The 21,657-nt window shown below is 43.2% G+C and overlaps 1 protein-coding gene and 2 non-coding genes across 8 annotated transcripts; 1 reads left to right on the plus strand and 2 right to left on the minus strand.

Moving 5' to 3' along the window:
- Window positions 1-141, minus strand: LOC129630457 (U4 spliceosomal RNA). The gene has a single exon (XR_008703717.1). It is a non-coding gene; the product is annotated as a U4 spliceosomal RNA (small nuclear RNA).
- Window positions 142-794: 653 nt separating this feature from the next.
- On the minus strand, window positions 795-935 carry LOC129630458 (U4 spliceosomal RNA). Its single transcript, XR_008703718.1, has one exon. It is a non-coding gene; the product is annotated as a U4 spliceosomal RNA (small nuclear RNA).
- A 6,420-nt stretch (window positions 936-7,355) lies between these two features.
- On the plus strand, window positions 7,356-16,982 carry SIRT4 (sirtuin 4). 6 transcript variants are annotated; one of them, XM_055550093.1, is made up of 6 exons: window positions 7,719-7,845; window positions 11,052-11,552; window positions 13,633-13,927; window positions 14,248-14,460; window positions 14,726-14,861; window positions 16,541-16,982. In XM_055550093.1, the coding sequence occupies exons 1-4, from the start codon at window positions 7,769-7,771 to the stop codon at window positions 14,398-14,400; spliced, it is 1,026 nt and encodes a 341-aa protein (XP_055406068.1). In that variant the 5' UTR covers window positions 7,719-7,768; the 3' UTR covers window positions 14,401-14,460; window positions 14,726-14,861; window positions 16,541-16,982. The 6 variants fall into 6 exon arrangements, with proteins under 6 accessions (XP_055406066.1, XP_055406071.1, XP_055406068.1 ...); XM_055550096.1 differs by lacking the exon at window positions 14,726-14,861 and having other exon boundaries at window positions 7,699-7,845; window positions 13,633-13,768; XM_055550092.1 differs by lacking the exon at window positions 14,726-14,861 and having other exon boundaries at window positions 7,751-7,845.
- Window positions 16,983-21,657: the final 4,675 nt, after the last annotated feature.

Genomic DNA, 21,657 nt, shown 5'->3' on the forward strand with positions numbered 1-21,657 from the left:
TCTCCGTAGAGACTGTCAAAAATTGCCAATGCCGACTATATTTCAAGTCGTCATGGCGGGGTATTGGGAAAAGTTTTCAATTAGCAATAATCGCGCCTCGGATAAACCTCATTGGCTACGATACTGCCACTGCGCAAAGCTGGAGAACGTGAGCACGCACCCACTTCCCCCACGGATGACAACTGCCTTTTCACTGAGGGTGACCGACCGCCAGCGAGCTCCTGGATTGAATCTGTTTCCCTGCATACAGTTTTACATTTAAGGTCCATCCGCGCGGGGGGCTTCTTGTGGTTGGGCCATCTCTTGTCGAACAATATTATTTTGGAAATAAAAAAGCGCTCTCGCTGGGGATACTGGGGAATATTATGCAAACTAGCGTGACGTCACAGAGACGAATCGGGTTGGCTTGTACTCTAAGGAGGAAACAGCATCAGAAGAACCGGAAAAGCGAGGACAAACCGAAGAACCAGGAATTGGAGGTGAGAGTGTGGGGATCAGAAAAAAACATTTTTAAAAACCCGAATTAAAAATTTCAACCGTTAGTATTACAAAGATAAAAAGTTAAACAATACGAATAAAAAACTAGATTTGCCTAATCTCGTTTGGTCAAGTAATCTTCATGAAAGCTTAACTTAAAACACAAAACCCAACAAGTAAACAACTAAAATAAACACATACTCTCACAAAGCATTTAATAAATGAAAACATGAATCTATTTTCTCCCCAAGACACTTAACAAGCATTTAACTTCTAGCGGATAAAAGAGTACTTTTTTTAAAACCAAAATTATTCAGTCTCCGTAGAGACTGTCAAAAATTGCCAATGCCGACTATATTTCAAGTCGTCACGGCGGGGTATTGGGAAAAGTTTTCAATTAGCAATAATCGCGCCTCGGATAAACCTCATTGGCTACGATACTGCCACTGCGCAAAGCTAGCGAATAACGCCCCTTCTCATCGTTCCCAATAAGCAAGGTTCCTATTACAGAAAGGTCAATTGGTGTCTCATGGCAAAACCCTTAAATATTAAATGAATAAAAATTAGACAACGATATGAAGAGCTCTCGAAAAGATATAAGCTGATTCAGTTGCTTGATTTCGCTTAGTTTTTAGTGGACAATGAAGCAAAGCATTGTGGGAGGGAACATGCTAATTAACAACTCACGACTACGAATTGGGGAGGAAAAGAAATGTGCTCTGTGTTGAGTGCTGTTCACTTGGTTTCTGATTCACGGTGTGACTATCCTCTGAATAAGTGTTGGTTATCATTATTATTGTTGTTTTTAATTGTAGCAAAGTGTGCATAACATAAAATTTGCCATTTGAACCATTTTTAAGTGTACAGTTCGGTAGCAACCGTCACCACTGCACACCTCCAGAACTTTTTCATCATCCCAAACTGTTCCCATTAAACACTAACTCCCCATTCCTCTCCCCACAACCCCTGACAACCCCTATTCCACTTTCTATGAATTTAGTAACTCAAGAATCTCATGGACAGAGGAGCCTGGTAGGCTGCAGTCCATGGGGTCGCATGAGTAGGACACAACTTAGCGACAAGACCACCATAAGTACTTCATATAAGGGAATCACACATCTATTTGACCTTTTGTATCTACCTTATCTCAGAGCATGTTTTCAAGGTTCATCCATGTTGTAGTGTATTTCAGAATTTCATTCCTTTCTATGGCTGATATTCTACTGTACGGAATTTTGTTATCCATTTATTCTTTGACAAGAGGTTTCTTCCTTCTATTGTGAGTAGTGTCTCTATGAACATTGGCATTCAAGTATCAGTTTAAGTTCTTATTTCAATTCTTTTGTGTATATATCTAGAAGTGGAATTTCTGAATCATATGGTAATTTAATATTTATCCTGAAAAAGTTTTCTCTGGGCAGGACATATTAATTCGGCAGAGAGAGGTTATTTCCACAGAAATGCCCAGCGTTTGTGAGTTTGAAGTAACAGTCACTCTCATTGTGTTGGCAAGTAGAAGGCTACCAGAAACCTTCATTGGACTTGTTTCAGCTCTGGACTATATTTTCCAAAAGACTTTTGGTTTTTGCTACTTGCCAAATTCAGACTTAAATTGAAGAAAGTAGGGAAGACCACTAGACCATTCAGGTATGACCTAAATCAAATCCCTTATGATTATACAGTGGAAGTGAGAAATATGATAGATAGAGTGCCTGATGAACTATGGAATGAGGTTCGTGACATTGTACAGGAGACAGGGATCAAGACCATTCCCATAGAAGAGAAAAGCAAAAAAGCAAAATGGCTGTCTGGGGAGGCCTTACAAATAGCTGTGAAAAGAAGAGAAGCGAAAAGCAAAGGAGAAAAGGAAAGATATAAACATCTGAATGCAGAGTTCCAAAGAATAGCAAGAAGAGATAAGAAAGCCTTCCTCAGCGATCAATGCAAAAAAATAGAGGAAAACAACAGAATGGGAAAGACTAGGGATCTCTTCAAGAAAATCAGAGATACCAAAGAAACATTTCATGCAAAGATGAGCTCAATAAAGGACAGAAATGGTATGGACCTAACAGAAGCAGAAGATATTAAGAAGAGATGTCAAGAATACACAGAAGAACTGTACAAAAAAGATCTTCACAACCCAGATAATCATGATGGTGTGATCACTGACCTAGAGCCAGACATCCTGGAATGTGAAGTCAAGTGGGCCTTAGAAAGCATCACTACGAACAAAGCTAGTGGAGGTGATGAAATTCCAGTTGAGCTATTCCAAATCCTGAAAGATGATGCTGTGAAAGTGCTACACTCAATATGCCAGCAAATTTGGAAAACTCAGCAGTGGCCACAGGACTGGAAAAGGTCAGTTTTCATTCCAATCCCAAAGAAAGGCAATGCCAAAGAATGCTCAAACTACCACACAATTGCACTCATCTCACACGCTAATCAAGTAATGCTCAAAATTCTCCAAGCCAGGCTTCAGCAATATGTGAACCATGAACTTCCTGATGTTCAGCTGGTTTTAGAAAAGGCAGAGGAACCAGAGATCAAATTGCCAACATCCACTGGATCATAGAAAAAACAAGAGAGTGCCAGAAAAACATGTATTTCTGCTTTATTGACTATGCCAAAGCCTTTGACTGTGTGGATCACAATAAACTGTGGAAAATTCTGAAAGAGATGGGAATACCAGACCACCTGATCTGCCTCTTGAGAAATTTGTATGCAGGTCAGGAAGCAACAGTTAGAACTGGACATGGAACAACAGACTGGTTCCAAATAGGAAAAGGAGTTCATCAAGGCTGTATATTGTCACCCTGTTTATTTAACTTATATGCAGAGTACATCATGAGAAATGCTGGGCTGGAAGAAACACAAGCTGGAATCAAGATTGCGGGAGAAATATCAATAACCTCAGATATGCAAATGACACCACCCTTATGGCAGAAAGTGAAGAAGAACTAAAAAGCCTCTTGATGAAAGTGAAAGAGCAGAGTGAAAAAGTTGGCTTAAAGCTCAACATTCAGAAAATGAAGATTATGGCATCCGGTCCCACCACTTCATGGGAAATAGATGGGGAAACAGTGGAAACAGTGTCAGACTTTATTTTTCTGGACTCCAAAATCACTGCAGATGGTGATTGCAGCCATGAAATTAAAAGACGCTTACTCCTTGGAAGGAAAGTTATGACCAGCCTAGATAGCATATTCAAAAGCAGAGACATTGCTTTGCCAACAAAGGTTCGTCTAGTCAAGGCTATGGTTTTTCCTGTGGTCATGTATGGATGTGAGAGTTGGACTGTGAAGAAGGCTGAGTGCCGAAGAATTGATGCTTTTGAACTGTGGTGTTGGAGAAGACTCTTGAGAGTCCCTTGGACTGCAAGGAGATCCAACCAGTCCATTCTGAAGGAGATCAGCCCTGGGATTTCTTTGAAAGGAATGATGCTAAAGCTGAAACTCCAGTACTTTGGCCACCTCATGCGAAGAGTTGACTCATTGGAAAAGACTCTGATGCTGGGAGGGATTGGGGGCAAGAGGAGAAGGGGACGACAGAGGATGAGATGGCTGGATGGCATCACTGACTCGATGGACGTGAGTCTGAGTGAACTCCGGGAGTTGGTGATGGACAGGGAGGCCTGGCGTGCTGTGATTCATGGGGTCGCAAAGAGTCGGACACGACTGAGTGACTGATCTGATCTGATCTGAAGATGAAAACGGTAGTCTCTGAGAAAATTGTATTTCCCCCAACATTTCATTATGAAAAACTTCAAACACGAAATGTTCAATGTATTGCTTACTGAATGTTTATGTAGTCATCAACTAGATGTAAAACTGACATAAAAGGGCCTGTTTGGGGATTTTCCTGGTGGTCCAGTGGTTACGAATGTGCCCACCAATGCAGGGGATACATGTTCCATCCCTGGTTGGGGGAGACCCCACATGCTGCAGGGTAACTAAACCCGTGCGACACTACTGAGCCCATGCTGTAGATCCCTGGCTCCTCAACAAGGGAAACGACCGCAGTCAGAAGCCTGTGCACCTCAACTACAGAGTAGCCCCCAGTCTCTGCAACTAGAGAAAGCCAGCGCACAGCAACAAAGACCCACTGCAGCCAAAATTTTTTCTAAAAAAGGCCTGTTTGATGCTGATGTCTAGTTAACTTTTTTTTTTTTTTTCCACAGCCAGGGTAGGAAAAAACAGCAGAGAGAAAAAGAAAAGACTAACAGTGTGATTAACTTAGAGGACTTTGTCATTAATGCCTGGTGCAGTGGATTTGTGAGAAATGAAAAGACTAGCATCATCCAAGGAACTTCTCAGCCCTTGAGAATGTCTCGATTGGGTGGCTCATTACAGCCTGTCAGTAGCTACCAAGGGAAATTGTATTTCACCAGCTGTCTTGGATGACGTCATCCTCCACGGATGACTTCCCAGCACTAAGAAAGCTGGAAAACTCAGCTAACTTCTCCCCAGAACATGAGATTCTTTGGGGCCTAAAGGCACAATAATCTTGTGTTCCTGGCCAGTCTCTTAATGATGCTTATTCCCCTTGGAGAACTGGGGAAATAATGTGGATATGAAGTTTTCCATGATAATATTGGCCTGAGATGGGGGTAATGTCATGTTTTGACATTTCTATACGTTTTGATCAAACACTCATTTGTGCAGAAAATATTCTGGATTATAATTTTTTGCCTTAGTTTCCAGTCTACATTTTGATCCTTTTTTTTTTTTTTTCCCAGGCAGGGTTCCCTGTGGCTTCCCTGTGTCTCCGCTGGTAAAGAATCTACCTGCAGTGCGGGAGACCTGGGTTCAATCTCTGGGTTGGGAAGATCCCTTGGAGAAGGGAACATCTTCCCACTCCAGTATTCTGGCCTGAAGAATTCCATGGACTATATATTCATGGGGTGGCAGAGTCAGACATGACTGAACGACTTTCACTCACTTTGAGCCAGCGTGGTCAGGTTAACTAAGGCACAAAATATTCATGTCAGGTGATTCTCCCAGCCCAGGGACCTATTTGAGGTGTGACTGGAGGTACTGCTCCCAGAGTGATCTCTGGTAGCCTCGGCCTGCAGTGGCTTGAAGCAGGGTTTCTGTTCCCAGCCTGAGATTGAGGTCGGGTCTTGCAGAGAGAGATCTGAATCCTAACTACTAGACCAGTGATGAGTGACAAGGCCCTGGCTTTGCAAAAAAAGAATTCCCCCAAAGACGAAAAGTAGTGAGACAAGTAAAATGTTTGTTAGGAGGAAAAAGAGTACAGTACATCTAGATAGACACACAGGCGGACTCAGAGTCGCAAACTCATGGTAGCTTGAATCACTCATATGGGGCATTTTTTCTGGGTTTCCTTTGGCCAGTCATTTCAATTTGCCTGGTTCTGAGTCCCTATTCGGTGCCTCTCACTATCTTCCAATGTGTGCGCATGAATCTCTGTCAGGATGGATTTCACCAAAAAAGCTTATGGGTAAATTTAGCATCATTCCTCTTTTGACCTCCAAAGAGTTTTCTGGTCTGGAAGTCAAGGTTTCCTTGACTTGAAGGATGAGAAATATGTGGTCTCTTATTTTCATCTGGGCAGGGGCCAGCCTCCTCTCTTGGTTGTACTGCTATTGATATTTTGGAGTTTCTGTCTACAGGAAATAAACTCAAATCGCTTTCCTTGTGGGTGAGTGGGGGGCATCTACCTCCTGCTTCAAAACTACTGAACTTACTTTACCAATATTTACCTCTATGCATTCAATGAGAGTAAACTCTGACTCCAGCTTTCATATTTCTTCTCTGGGCCTCAGTTTTTTTTTGTTGTTGTTGTTGTTTTGTTTTGTTTGGCGGTGTCCAGTGGCTTGAGGGATCTTAGTTCCCTGACCAGGGATTGAACATGCACCATCAGCAGTGAAAACTCTGAGTCGTGACCACTGGACCATCCGAGAATTTTCCTCACTTCATTTTAAAATGGGGGAAGTGGTTCCTTAGAGTGGTCTTCAAGGTCAATGCTAGCTGTTTTGATGTGTTCTAAAGCACAAACTGATGTCTTATCCAGGCAATGCTACAGATCAGTGGTTCTCACTGGCTGCATATTAGAAATAACTGTGAAGTTTGTAAAACGGCTTGGTGCCCGTGTCTCCCCAGACCAGTTAAATCAGAATTTTTGGAAGTAAGACTCAGGCATTGTGTTGGTTAATTTAATAAAAACATAAGATGAGAAATAAAATTGGAGAAGCCATATGTGTAATCATATTAGTCCCTGTATATTATATTTCACTTTAATTGTTCCTTTCAACTGTAATCCGTTTTCTAGACATTTGTGAATGCATTTCTTCACAACTCACTGCATGGTGGGAACCTGATTCCGTTTCGATGCGTGGGAAGGATTGTAAACACTGAAGTTGAGGCTGAGTCAAACCTAGATCCATTGCTGAAGCTTCTAATGAGAGAGTGAATTCCCATTTGGATTGTCAACTAAAAAAGATGCACAACGTGAGAGTTGCGAGTTAAGTTTTATTTGGGGTAAAATGAGGACCGCAGCCTGGTGGACAGCACCTCAGGTAGCTCTGAGAGACTGCTCCGAGAGGTAGTGACGGAAGGTCAATATATAAGATTCTGGTGAAAGGGGAGCTTACAAAAGGTGTTCTGTTAGTGATGTCACCATGAAGGGATTTAGTGATTTTCTAGATAGGAAGAGATGGCAAAAATTGGGATCATGAAATCAGTTCCTGAAAACATCTAACTATCTAAAGACCTGTCCCACCAGATTCCCTGGAGCACAGAGTGCCTCACTCCACCCTTAGGGGGTGTTGAAGGTCAATAGCTGCAGCAGCACAGGGTTCAGTCTTCTTGTTTTTATTCAATCACTGGCAAATGCTCTTTGCAGCTCTTTGCAATTACAAATTTGCAAGTGCCAATTTGTAATTGACAGGATGTACTATTTAAAAAAATATTTATTTATCTGGCTAAGCTGGTTCTTTGCTGTGGCATGAGAGAGGCACGCGTGATCGATCTAGTTCCCTGACCATGGATCGACTAGGGCCCCCTGCTTTGGGAGCCCTGAGTCTCAGCCACTGGACCATCGGGGAAGTCCTTGGATGTACTATTTTGCACTCAGGACATTGGCATCTAAACTAACCGCTTCTCTCTCAAAAACACGATGGCTTAGGAGACAGCTGCACATCGCATACCTGGGTTTGAAACCTCCGACCAGAGAAGGCCAACAGGGGGCCTTACTGGACAATCTGGGTCCCACAACTGTGAAGCCCAAAGGACTGTGGGATTTGTAGTTTTTCTTGCATCATTTCTGCTTCATGAACTACATTTCCCAAAATGCAAATACAGCCGATCTGTCCCTGTTGGGCGTAAAGTGTCCCTTAAGCTGTGGAAGGTAAGTGTGTTCTGTGCCGGCTGCAGGTTTCTAGAAATTGTGGATTCCATTTCTCTTCTTTGCCTTTGGTGGGACCTGGGAGAGAGCAGTTGTTCCAGTTGAGCATGTTTTCAACAGGGTTTCCCGAGCCCTTTGATCTCAGGAATCGGGAACCTGTATTTGTCTAGCTGTTCACGTGTTACTTTGGAAAGTCAGGGTCCTGATCCCAGATCTGGAAAGCCCAACATAAAATAATGTTTACGTATGGGGCGAGTGTCACTGGAGAATGTCTACATTTTATCAAAATATATGTCAAGGCCTTGTTTTTTTACAGCTAGAAAAGCTGAGGAAGACTGTCTTGTCATGTCTCACGACTCTTCACTGTGTCCAAGCATCTGTACTTGCAACTGAGGGTAAACTAATAGAATATGGGGGAAATAGAATAAAAGGTAGGCGAGTGCTTAACTACATTAATAAAATCCTGAAAAGTCTGAGCAACAGTTTCATCAACTAAACTGGAGCTCAAATATGCCTCTTTAGTTTATGAAGAAATAAGATAATTTTAATTTATAAAGTGGGGAGTAGGTTTTGGGGACACACAGTCTCCCAAGGGATGGTTTTAACTAAAAATATAAATGTGTTCCTCTGATAAAGACGTCTTTAGATGGAGTCATAGATAGGTTAACAATGAGCTATTAAAGGACTTAAATATTTTTTATTTTTGTCTGTGTCGGGTCTTTGTTGCGGCACGCAGAATCTCAGTTCCCAGAAAGTGTTGAAAGTGTTAGTCGCTCAGTCATGTCCAACTTTTTGTGACCCCATGCAGTGTAGCCCACCAGGCTCCTCTGTCCAGGGGATTTCCCAGGCAAGAATACTGGAGTGGGTTGCCATTTCTTTCCCTAGGGGATCTTCCTGACCTAGGGATCAAACCCTGGGAATACTACTTTAGTTCCCGCACCAGGGATCAAACCCACATCACCTGCATTGGAAGGCAGATTTTTAACCAAGAGACCACCAGGGAAGTCCCAACCACTCACTCTTTGAAATTTGTAAGAAATTCAGTTCTGACCAGCCAGGTGTTACTGGGAGAGACAGAATAGTTCTTATATTATGTTAGAATTCTGCTTTATCATTTTTACCTCCCTCCTTTTTAAAATAGATTTTATTTTTTAGAGGCCTCCTCTTTATTTTTTTATTTTTTTATTTATTTTTTTTTTTAGAAAACCAAAATACACAGTTTCCCTTGGATGCAGGAAGCCTTGGTAGATTTGCCAGTCATAATTGATTCCCATCTGATGGTCAGAGCATAGGAGAACTATGGCTCTTAGGAGACCAGGAAGACAAGATAGGCTTGGGCTATCATGAAATAGTCAAGATAGGCTTGGGTTATCATGAAATGTACAGTTTCCCTCGGATGCAGTAAGCCTTGGCAGATTTGCCAGTCATAATTAATTCCCATCTGATGGTCAGAGCATAGGAGAGCTATGGCTCTTAGGAGACCAGGAAGACAAGATAGGCTTGAGCTATCATGAAATAAAACTGTACGTTTTATTTTGTGAACAAGGTTGTTGTTGTTTAGTCGCTCAGTCATGTCCGACTCTTTGTGACCCTCTGGACTGTAGCCCTCTAGGCTCCTCTGACAATGGGATTTCCCAGCCAAGAATACTGGAGTGGGTTGCCATTTCCTTTTCCAGGACATCTTCCCAACCCAGGGATCGAACCTGCATCTCTTGGGTCTGCTGCATGGGCAGGCGGGTTCTTTACCACTAATGCCACCTGGGTTTGGGCTTCCCTGGATCAGGAAGAACCCCTGGAGAAGGGCACTAAATAAGGATGTTACCCAGGCTTTTCTTTTAGTTTCTTGCCTAGAGTTAAGGTTTGTCTATGTAAGTTTAGGCTAAGCTTAGCCCTTGTTTACTGCAGTACTGTTGATAATCACGTGCTCTTGCTGTCATTTTTGTCTAGGTCAAGGGCAACATGAGGGAGGTATACGTTTTAAGTTACCTGCCCTTGTTCACTATGTCTAGTTGTTTCAAATATGTTTTCTCCAAATATTATATGATTGCTAATATCATCCAGATATTGGAATTTTGTCTACCATGAAGGCAAAATATTCCATATTTAAGCTTCTCTTCAAACTTCTCCATTCTTCTTTCTTCTCATTAAAAAAAAATTATTTATTTGGCTGTGTTGGGTCTTAGTTGTGTCACATGGGGTCTTCCTTGCCCTGCAACCCTTGAGCTCCAGAGCATGTGGGCTCAGAATGTTGCAGTTTCCCTACATTGGAAACAGAGAGTCTTAACTACTGGACCACCAAGGAAGTCCTTTCTGATTTTTCTGATCATATCTCTTGAGCTTATAAAATATGGGTATATTTTACTTGGCTCTTGGTATTTTCATGACTTTTGGCATTTCTGTACTTCCACTGTCCAGGGCACACTAGGGCATTCAAACATTCCTCTAAGAAATTACTGTTAAAAATTTTATTTGTTATTGTGGAGATAGGTAATGTAATGAACCCCCATCCTTGGATCTAACACAGATCCTCAACAATGAACAGCTCTTGGTTAATCTTGTGCTATTTATATACTCCACCTATTGATTATTCACTCATCTGTTTTGTGTGTTTTTTAATTAAATTAAAATTTTTAGGGACTTCCCTGGTGGTCTAGTGGCTAAAACTCCATGTTCCCAATGCAGGGAGCTCAGGTTCGATTCCTAGGGAACTAGATCCCACATGCCACAACTGAATGATCCCACATGCTGCAACGAAGACCTGATACTGCCAAATAAATATTTAGAAAAAAACTTTTTTACATTTAGTTGAAATTTTCAGGTGTACAACATAGTGATTCATATTATATTCCATGTATAATTATTATAAAATATTGGCTATATTCGTGTTGTACCATATATCCTTATAGCTTATTTATTTTATAGATCAATAGTTCGTACCTCTTAATCCCCTCTCCCATCTTGCCCCACCCCCCTTCTCTTGGTTATCTTGATTTTTAAAACCCAGTTTCTGAACTTCCCTGGTGGGCTAGTAGTTAAGACTCTGAGCTTCCAGTGCAGGGGCACCGGTTCGATCCCTGGTCTCAGGGAAGGTCCCTGGATCCTATGGGATGCACCATGTGGCAAAAGAAAAAAAACAATTAATAGATAAAAAACAAGTAATTAAAAAAAAAAACAAAGAGTTCCTCCTGTGATGCTTTTTTTCTCTCTAGCATGAGGATGAGTTTTGGGTTAACTTTCAAAAGGACAGCAAAAGTCCACTGGAGGGCAAACTTCAGCCAGCAGTGCTCACTCAGATCCACTGGGTTATTTGTGCCACCAAGTCCTCCTCTGGACCCTGAGAAGGTCAAAGAGTTACAACGCTTCATCACCCTTTCCAAGAGGCTCCTAGTAATGACCGGGGCAGGAATCTCTACCGAGTCAGGGATCCCAGACTACAGGTCAGAAAAGGTGGGACTTTATGCCCGCACAGACCGGAGGCCTATCCAGCATGGGGATTTTGTACGGAGCGCTCCCGTCCGCCAGCGGTACTGGGCTAGAAACTTTGTGGGCTGGCCTCAGTTCTCCTCCCACCAGCCTAACCCTGCACACTGGGCTCTGAGCAACTGGGAGAGACTCGGAAAGCTGCACTGGTTGGTGACCCAAAACGTGGATGCCTTGCATACCAAGGCGGGGAGTCAGCGCCTAACAGAACTGCACGGATGCATGCACAGGTACGGGAAAACCTAAAACAGTGAATGTAGAAATGTGTGCTCCGTCAGAGCAGGGACCCTGGCCGTGCTGGTCACTGCTGTCTTCCCTAGACCATGAGGAAATGATTCAGGAGGAAGTTGTTTACTCTGGAGTTGATCCTAGCAAATTCAGTGAGGGAATGGGACGTGAAACAGGGAAGATAGGAGAGCTAGGGAAAGGTTATGCTAATGAATGTGTTACTGCTTGGGGCAGCTGGCTCTCTGACTGTACAGCAGTTTCAGAATCTTCTCACTGAAAATCAAGGGACCTGGGGTGTTTATCCATCATCTCCCGTCCTTCACTGGTGGAGGGGGACTCTGGGAGAATTAACTCCCTAATACTGACTCTGCTTCTGCAGGAAAGCTTCTATGACCAGAGAATCAGGAAGCCACTTATAAGAGATCTGTATGCAGGTGGCCTCTGAGTGTTCCCAGGGAACTGTGACCAGACCACCAAACAGCATGTGCTACAAACAGCTGGGTCCCCAGTGCCTAGACACATAGATCACAGAACAGCCAGGACCCAATAAAGACTGATGAAGTGAACATACATAGCCCTGGTCGTAACTTGTAGCTAATTGGAGCCCATTTCCTTATCTTTAAGCCTGGGAAACAGTTCTCTGCGAACTGAAATCAGTCCACCATTTGTAAACTCTTTATTGGGTGCCTGCAACATGTGGTGTGTACCGGTGTACTCCTTGCCGGTGTGGAGGGGTCAAAACCAAAATATAAAATGTGGTCTGCATTATATACATATACTGCATTTCATATATATATATATATATATATATATATATATATATAATACCAAAATATACTATGTAAGAATTTGGTAATCTTTTTTTGGGGGAGACCTGAAAATACTAGGTTTAATGACAAACAACTCCACACATGACTGTTATTTTATGTGGTCCTTGATAGACATGTTTTACAGGTTCAGAGAAACAGGAGTAATCAAGAAAGCTTTTATAGGTGAGGTGGGGCTGGAGAATAGCTCAGGTTTGACTTGACAAAGGCAGGGAAAGAGGGCTTTCCATATGAAGGGAACTTTTGTAGAGTGTGGACTGGTCTCCTTGGAGACTAGTATGAAATCAGCTTGTCTGAGAGGCTAGACCCAAATCCTGGATGCATTTAAAAATCTTGCAGTGCTGATTTGGGTCTGTTGTGAGAGACCAAAGGGGGCTGTTGATGGTTTCTGAACAAGAAAGCAATATGATAAAAATAGCATTTGAGGAAGGCTGGACAGGATTAGGAAGAGTGGCTCAGGGAGGTCAGCCAGAAGGACTCAGACTAAGTTAATGTCAGGGAATGAACTGGGGTTGGCTATGGGTTCATTAAGTTTTTTTCTGTGATGAAAATTTTAAAAATCCACAGAAGTAGAGTCATATAATGGACTCCCACGTACCATCACCCAGATTCAAAGAGTTTTATCAAGTCTACTTTATCCTTTCTCTCCATCTCTTCTTAAATTTATTTTTTCCCCCTTTGGCCTCGCTGTGTGGCATGCAGGATCTTAACTCCCCAACCAGGGATCAAACCTGTGCCCCTTGCATTGGGAGTGGGGGGTCTTAACCATTGGGTTGCCAGGGAAGTCCCATTTTCTTAAATGTTTTAAAACAAATCTGGGACCTGGCAGTGAAAGCCTGGAATCCTAACCACTAGGCCACCAGGGAACTCCTGGAAAAGTGTTTTCATGGGCAGCGATAATTACAGCAAATGATTAGAGCAGAAGATGGAGCTGGTTGGAAAACCCTGGTTTCGGGACTAAGGAAATTATCTGGTAAAGTCTTTGCAGTCATGTTAAGGATAAAAGTGAGCTGCAGCAGATTTAAGCAGGGAGTGGGTGGTGAAGAAACAAATGCATTTTGTTCTAGAAGGCTGGCAGGCACTGGAAGGAAGGTGATAGCTAAAGAGGTCATGACAAGGTATTAATAAAATGAGGGGATACGGGGGGTGTCAGGGAGAGAAAGCCATCGTGATGGAGGAGCTGGAGATGGCTGGGATGAAAGGTCTCTGGCAGCTTGTGCCTCCCCCAGGTCAGTCGGCCCTTCTGTGGTTTCAGGGTCCTCTGCTTGGATTGTGGGGAGCAGACTCCTCGTGGGGTGCTGCAGGAGCGGTTCCAAGTCCTGAACCCAACCTGGAGTGCCGAGGCCCACGGCCTGGCTCCCGATGGCGATGTCTTTCTCACCGAGGAGGAGGTACAGAGCTTCCAGGTCCCGTCCTGCTCTCGATGTGGGGGCCCCCTGAAACCAGACGTCATCTTCTTCGGGGACACGGTGAAGCCTGACAAGGTTGATTTTGTGCACAAGAGGGTGAAAGAAGCAGACTCCCTCCTGGTGGTGGGATCATCCTTGCAGGTAACTGGCTTGTTGTTACTGGTAACTGACTGCAAGCTGGGAGGCCCTGGTGCTGGTGGTAGTGGTGGTGGTTTAGTCTCTAAGTCTTGTCTGATTCTTTCTCACCCCATGGACTGTAGCCCGCCAGGCTCCTCTGTGCCTGGCATTTCCCAGGCAAGTATATTGGAATTGGTTGCCATTTCCTCTTCCTGGGGATCAAACCCATGTCTCCTGAACTGGCTTTACCACTGAGCCACCTGGGGAGCCCTGGAGGGGCTCCCTATTTGATCTAGCTCTTTCTGCGTCTAAAGAGCTCTCACCTGCCTCTTCTGCCCTGACAGGTGTACTCAGGTTACAGGTTCATCCTCACTGCCCGAGAGAAGAAGCTGCCCATCGCGATACTGAACATTGGGCCCACGCGGTCCGATGACCTGGCATCTCTGAAACTGGATTCTCGTTGTGGAGAGTTGCTGCCTTTAATAGACCCACGCTGACCACAGCCTGATGTTCTGGAGCTGGAAACTGGGGCTTTCACTTTAATTCTGCTGCTAAGGGTATAAAACCTTAGATACCAGATTCCAGTTCCTACTCAAGTCCAATACCATGCTTCCACTGCAGGGGGCATGGTTCCATACCTGATCAGGGAACTAAGATCCCACATGCTGAAGGGCGTGGTCAAAAAAAAAGGATGGCCATTTTAAATTATTATTTATTTTTAGCTGTGTTGCAGGGGCTTTCTCTGGGTTGTGGCCAGTGAGGGCTACTCTTCGTTGGGGTGCAGGGGCTTCTCATTGTCTTGTGTTCTCTTGTTACCTCTAGGCAGGAGGGGTTCACTAGTTGTGGCATGGGCTTAGTTGCCCTTCACCACGTGGAATCTTCCAGGACCAGGGATTGAACCCCTGTTCCCTGCATTGGTAGACGGATTCTTAACCACTGAACCAACAAGGAAGTCTTGGTATGGCCATTCTTAACTGAAACTTAAGTGAAATGGTTTCTTGATGGTTAAGTGAAATGGTTTAAACTTAAGTGAAATGGTTTCTTAAATGAAACCATTCTTAATTTTTTTATGTATGTTAAGCGATATTGGAAAGACAATGATTTTTGAATTCTAGGCACATAGCTATTTAAGACAATGTTCCAAAATCTGCCATTGCCTTTCCCCCCCATTACCAAAAATAACAGCTTTATTAAGATATGATTCCCATACCATAAAGTTCATCCTTTAAAAAGTATACTTTAAAAGTATATAATTAATGTGTTCTTAGTATACTCACAAAGTTTACACATGAATCACCACTACTTCTAGAACATTCTCATCATCCCAGGAAGAAAACCCATTAGCAGTGATTCCCCATTTCCCACCCTCCCTGGTCCTGACAACAACTAATCTTCTGTTTTTGCCTGTCATGGACAGTTCATACAGTAGGTAGCCTTTTGTGTCTGTCTTCTCCTCTTAGTATAATGTTTTCAAGAGGCACCCATATTGTAGCAGGTGTTAGTACTTTACCTCTATATTCAGCTATTAGTACAACCACTTAAAGAAAAAGGTTTTTTCCAGCTTTGAGATATAATTCATATATCATACAGTTCACTCATTTACTGCATACAATTCAATAGTTTTTAATATATTCCCAGAGGAGTAAATCCACTTTTTTAAAAAACAGATTTTATTTTTTGAGGTTCACGGCAGAATCGAGCAGAAAGTACAGGAGGTTCCCATACATTCCTTCCCCCTGTTTACTCACACGGTATTTGTTGTTTATTTACTGAAGGAAACTTGGTTGCTTCTACCTCTTTGGCAATTATGAATAAAGTGGAGGTTTTCTGTGGACGTAAGTTTTCATCTCATTTGGGCAAATACCAAGGAATGAGATCGCTGGATCATATGATAAGAATATGTTTAGTTTTTAGTTCTTTGATAGTAAGAAACTATCAAAGTGTTTTCTCAAGTGGCTGCTTCCCCACCAGCTATGTGTGAGGGTTCCTGTACAACTACTTTTTTAAACTATTTTAATGAAGATGTAGAGCATCAAGATCAAGGAACAGAACCCTGCTAGCCCCCAAGAAGTCCCCTTGGCACAATCACTTTTGAAAGTGTTAGTCATTCAGTTGTGTCCAACTCTTTGTGGTCCCATGGACTGTGGCCCATCAGGCTCCTCTGTCCATGGAATTCTCCAGGAAAGAATACTAGAGTGGGCAGCCATTCCCTTCTCCAAGGGATCTTCCCAACCCAGAGATCGAGCCCAGGCATCTCACATTGCAGGCAGATTCTTTACCATCTGACCCACCAGGGAAGCCCACAATCACTTTTAACTAGTGTCTTATGACTAGAATAAAACATATTTATTATGGAAAGTGCAGGTGATACAGATAAGTAAAAAGGATTTTCATATAAATTACCCATAATCTCATCAGCAAGATAACCAAAATTTAACATTCTGGTGTAACTGAATCTAAATCTTTTCTTACAAAAGTAGAATCAAGCAGTGCAGTGTTTTACATCCTGTTTTCACCTTACAGAGGTGACATGCCCTAAATTCTATGGTTTTCTGAATGGGGGACTCAAGTACACAGCCGTTTCCTCCTCCCCACTGTCGGCTTATTTTGGCATTAACTTGTTTCATTTCTTTTCAGATACCTAAGGATCCATCCCGGCTTCCTCTATCTGACCGAGGCTTACCAACTGTAGCCTGCAGAGGGCGGCAAAGCAACATCTCTCTGCAGGACCATTTCTGAACCCAGCAGGTTTCAGAGCTCAGGAGTTAAAATCTTCGGGCTGATGAGATTTACCCCATAAGATGGACTTACAGTTTCTTTTGATAGGAAAACTGCTTTTTAAAAATCTCATTAGGCAGAAGAAAGAGCCCAGGAAATATGTAAACCAGAATGACCTCCGGAGTGCTAACCTAGGGATCTCACTAATATCCTAAGTAAGGGGGTCCGGGGAAGGAAATGACTTAATTTCTAATTCTAAATGGTTAAATATATTTAAGTGAATCATTTTGATATACATTTTTTTTTTTTTTTTTTCAAAAAAGTGATGAGCAATAATATGAATTAATTTTTTACTAACCAAGGAATAAATGAAACATTTTTAAAATAGCACATTAGGTATGTGGGTTGTACTTTTATATTTTTTTAATCAGTTGAAAATGAATGTAGCTTTATGACCCAGTTCTCTAAGGATTTCTGCTTGATTTCAGCTGCTGGAATGAGACTGGCCTTGAACCTGGTCTGTAGAGAGGAAATAGTGAATTCCCAAGTGGGTTCTTAAATTGATTTGTTTCTGCTGAGGGAAGCAGCAAGCCTTGTTTGATTACTGTGTTAGCCAGAGAGAATCATTGTCCTACGCTAAAGCTTTCTGCACAATCTCATCAAAAAGTGAAGCAGGTGAAAGATTCACAGCCTATTCTGGGTAGTCTTTTGTCTGAAATTGGGGCAAGCAATATACATTTATCCTGCATCTGCCTAGGAAGCAAATTTCAGTTAACTGGGATAACCCAAGATATTGAAAACACATAGCTTTCTTTTCACCTGCACAATATGTTTGCTCATAACCGTCCATTAATGCTGGAGAGGCGTAAGGTTGTTGTAAATCTCACTCCAGCTTTTTTGCATCTAGAGATACTAAGATGCTCTGAACGAGATCTGCTCAGTTACGAAAGTCGGTACCACCAATAATTGCATTCAAATCTGGGTCTTTTGAATTCCAAGCCATTCCCCTCCATGAATCTCATAAAGGGTTACTGACCAACAGTGTATTTATCTACTAAGGCTACAAAGATACAGCCCCTTGTTCTCAAGTGGCTCACAAAAGATGTGTTATCTCGCCCACCCTCATTCCTTACCAAAAGATGTCACAGAGTCAGCCATGAAATGACAGGAGAGAAAATTTAGTCCATCCCCGATTCACTTTGTCTAAGATCCAGACTTAACTAAGGCCACAGTTTTTAAAGAACCAGGACTAGAATTCAGGTATATCTTCCTCCCTGTTCTTTTAGACAGCAGTGATTCCTACTTCTCTGAAGATCCCAGTTAGTAGGAAGTTAGCCTGAAGTGGAAGTCAATAGCACCCCTGGCCAAGAATGGTAACAATGTGGGCAGTGGAGACCAGGTTAGGCTGCCAGGGAGAGAGGTCAGGCTCTTTTATCACCTAATGCTGGCATGATTCATGAAACCAAGTCTTGAGGGCCTTAGGAATGTTTGTTTTGGTTGTATTTCCTCTGGAAATGAATTCTTTGTAAAAAAAATTTGCCTCAAGAGGAACCTGGCATTTCCTGAAGCTGATGCTTCTCATGTCTCTTACTTTGCATCTTTTGCTTTCTTCTAGCTTGGCAGTTCCCAACCCGCTCTAAGTGCCCTGAGTTGGACTAACAGACTTCTAGTAGCGGGTGCTGTAAGCTTGTCGCTGCCCTGGTTACATGGTTCTAACTGCATTCATCCAGCTTTGGCTGTGACTTTCACTCATATCCTTCCTAGTTGCTTTCACAACTGCTCTGCTATCACAGTTTTATTATATTGTTTGCTTTTTAATTAATTTATTTACTGTGGCTGTGCTGGGTCTTCATTGCTACACACAGGCATTCTCTAGTTGCAGTGAGTGGAGGCTACTCTTTTCTGTGGTGTTCGGGTTTCTCATTGCTGTGGCTCCTCTTGCTACAGAGCACAAGCTTTTCAGCTCAGACTCAGTACCTGGGCCCCATGGGCTTTAGTTGCCCCAAGGCATGTGGGGTCATTCCCAGACTATGGATTGGACTTGTGTCCCCGGCATTGCAAGGCAGATTCTTATCCACTGTATCATCAGGGAAGTCCTCACCGTTTTCATAAGTAAAAGTCATGAAGGCAAACAAGCACAGAATACTCAAAATCTCCTTCCCACTAACACATACTCCTTCTTTCATGATGTTAAAACTGAGTATCCTCTCGGCTCTCCCTTAAATAATAGCAGTTGTTGAACACGCTATATCCCAAGCATTGTGCAAAGTATTTTACAACGTATCAGCTTAGTTGACCCCACCAGGGATGCTTGTGCATGCATCAGGGTCAGTCCTCACTGGATGCCAACTGTTTCCTGAGAGGATCAGAGGCAGGATGGATAGAAAATGCAACACTCCTAGGTAGGGTGACCAGCCATCCCAGATTTCCCAGTACTGAAGGAGTTTCCTGGTGCAGGGCTTGCAGTGCTAAAACCAAAATGACCTGTTCACCCTGCTCCAAGGAAGAGCAAAGGTTGCTCCCAGCTATAATAGTTGCTGCTGCTGCTGCGTCGCGTCAGTCGTGTCCGACTCCGTGTGACCCCACAGACGGCAGCCCACCAGGCGCCCCGTCCCTGGGATTCTCCAGGCAAGAACACTGGAGTGGGTTGCCATGTCCTTCTCCAATGCATGAAAGTGAAAAGTGAAAGTGAAGTCGCTCAGTCGTGTTTGACTCTTAGCGACCTCATGGACTGCAGCCCACCAGGCTCCTCCGTCCTGGTGGACGGAAATGGCATTTTCCAGGCAAGAGTACTGGAGTTAATTCCAGACATATTATTCTTGTTGAGATTCAAGATGGTCCTCTGATGTCCAGATTGTTTCCTTAAATTTTTTTTTAATATTTGTCTGCTCCAGGTCTTAGTTGTGGCATGTAGACTTTTTAGTTGCAGCACGTGGGATCTAGCTCCCTGATCAGGGATTGCACCCAGGTCTCCTGCATTGGGAGCACAGAGTTTTAGCCTCTGGGCAACGAGGAATGACCCTGATTCCTTAATTTTTATGTCACATGAACAAAAAGAAATTTAAACTCATCCAAGAAAGCAGAGTCTTTCTTCCTAATTTATTAGAGAAGGAATACAGCAATGCACTGAAACTCTTGGATATAGGCAGACTTGGATTTCCAAAACCCTGTCTTGCTAATTAGTAGTTAGGTGAACTTGGGCAAGTTGTTTTTATCTAATTTTCAGTTTCTATAAACGAGGATAATAGGAGCTACTTCATTGGGTGGCTATGAAGATTAAACAAGTTAATGAAGCATGTATAGCTCACAGCACAGTGCCTGGCAGAGTGAGCAAATGTCAGCCATTATCACTAGGATATGGGAGGCGGGTGGGAAGGTGAGATGAGAAGCCATTCCATCTTCCAAAACCTTTGTCTTCTATTGAGTGCTCCTTTGAGTAGACTCACTCGGATCTCCCCCAGAGCCACTTTTCCTTATTGTGTACCTGTTTTGTCTTAAGAGGGACTCCCCTGTGGTCCAGTGGCTACTTCTGCTTTATTGACTACAACAAAGCTTTTGACTGTGTGGATCACAACAGACTGTGGAAAATTCTTAGAGATGAGAATACCAGACCACCTTATCTGCCTCCTGAGAAATCTGTATGCAAGTCAAGAAGCAATAGTTAGAACTGGACATGGAACAACAGACTGGTTCCAAATCAGGAAAGGGATACATCAGAGCTGTATATTGTCACCCTGCTTATTTAATTTATATGCAGAGCACATTATGCAAAATGCTGGGCACAAGCTGGAATCAAGATTGCTGCAAGAAACATCAATAACCTCAAATATGCAGATGACACCACCCTTATGGCAGAAAGCAAAGAAGAACTAAAGAGCCTCTTGAAAGTGAAAGAGGAGAGTGAAAAAGTTGGCTTAAAGCTCAACATTCAGACAACTTAGATCATGGCATCCGGTCCCATCACTTCATGGCAAATAGATGGGGAAACAATGGAAACAGTGAGAGAATTTATTTTAGGGGGCTCCAAAGTCACTGCAGATGGTGACTACAGCCATGAAATTAAAAGTTGCTTGCTCCTTGGAAGAAAAGCTACGACCAACATAGACAGCATATTAAAAAGCAGAGACATTACTCTGCCAACAAAGGTCCGTTTAGTCAAAGCTATGGTTTTTCCAGTAGTCATGTATGGATATGAGAGTTGGACTATAAAGAAAGCTGAGAGCCAAAGAATTGATGCTTTTAAACCGTGGTGTTGGGGAAGACTCTAGAGACTCCCTTGGACTGCAAGGAGATCAAACCAGTCCATCCTAAAGGAAATCAATCCTGAATATTCATTGGAACGACTGATGCTGAAGCTGAAACTCCAACACTTTGGCCACCTGATGCAAAGAACTGACTCACTGGAAAAGACCCTGATGCTGGGAAAGATGGAAGGCAGGGGGAGAAGGGGACGGCAGAGGATGAGATGATTGGATGGTATCACCGATTCAATAGACTTCCCTGGTGGCTTAGACGGTAAAGCATCTGTCTACAATGTGGGAGACCCGGGTTCGAGCCCTGGGTTGGGAAGATCCCCTGGAGAAGGAAATGGCAATCCACTCCAGTACTGCTGCCTGGAAAATCCCATGGACAGAGGAGCCTGGTAGGCTACAGTCTATGGGGTCGCAAAGAGTCGGATACTACTGAGCGACTTCACTTTCACTTTCTTTCACTTTCACCGATTCAATGGACATGAGTTTGGGTAAACTACGGGAGTTGGTGATGGAAGGGAAGCCTGGCGTGCTGCAGTCCATGGGGTCGCAAAGAGTCGGACACGACTGAACTGACCTGACTGACTTTCCTGGTCCCCTCGATGCCTACCAAGGATAAACGCAATGTAGGTGTTCCTAGCAGAGGGAATGTAGAAGGAGGCGCATGTGTGTAGAGAATGAGAGACCCAGAGTGTAGTTCACCCTTTTCTCACATTTGACTCGCCTACTCTGTTCTTGCTGCGGGATTCTGTAGAACTCAACCCCACCTTCCACGGACATCGACCA

The sequence above is a fragment of the Bubalus kerabau genome, chromosome 16 (genome assembly GCF_029407905.1).
Source record: "Bubalus kerabau isolate K-KA32 ecotype Philippines breed swamp buffalo chromosome 16, PCC_UOA_SB_1v2, whole genome shotgun sequence".
Classification (NCBI taxonomy): domain Eukaryota; kingdom Metazoa; phylum Chordata; class Mammalia; order Artiodactyla; family Bovidae; genus Bubalus; species Bubalus kerabau.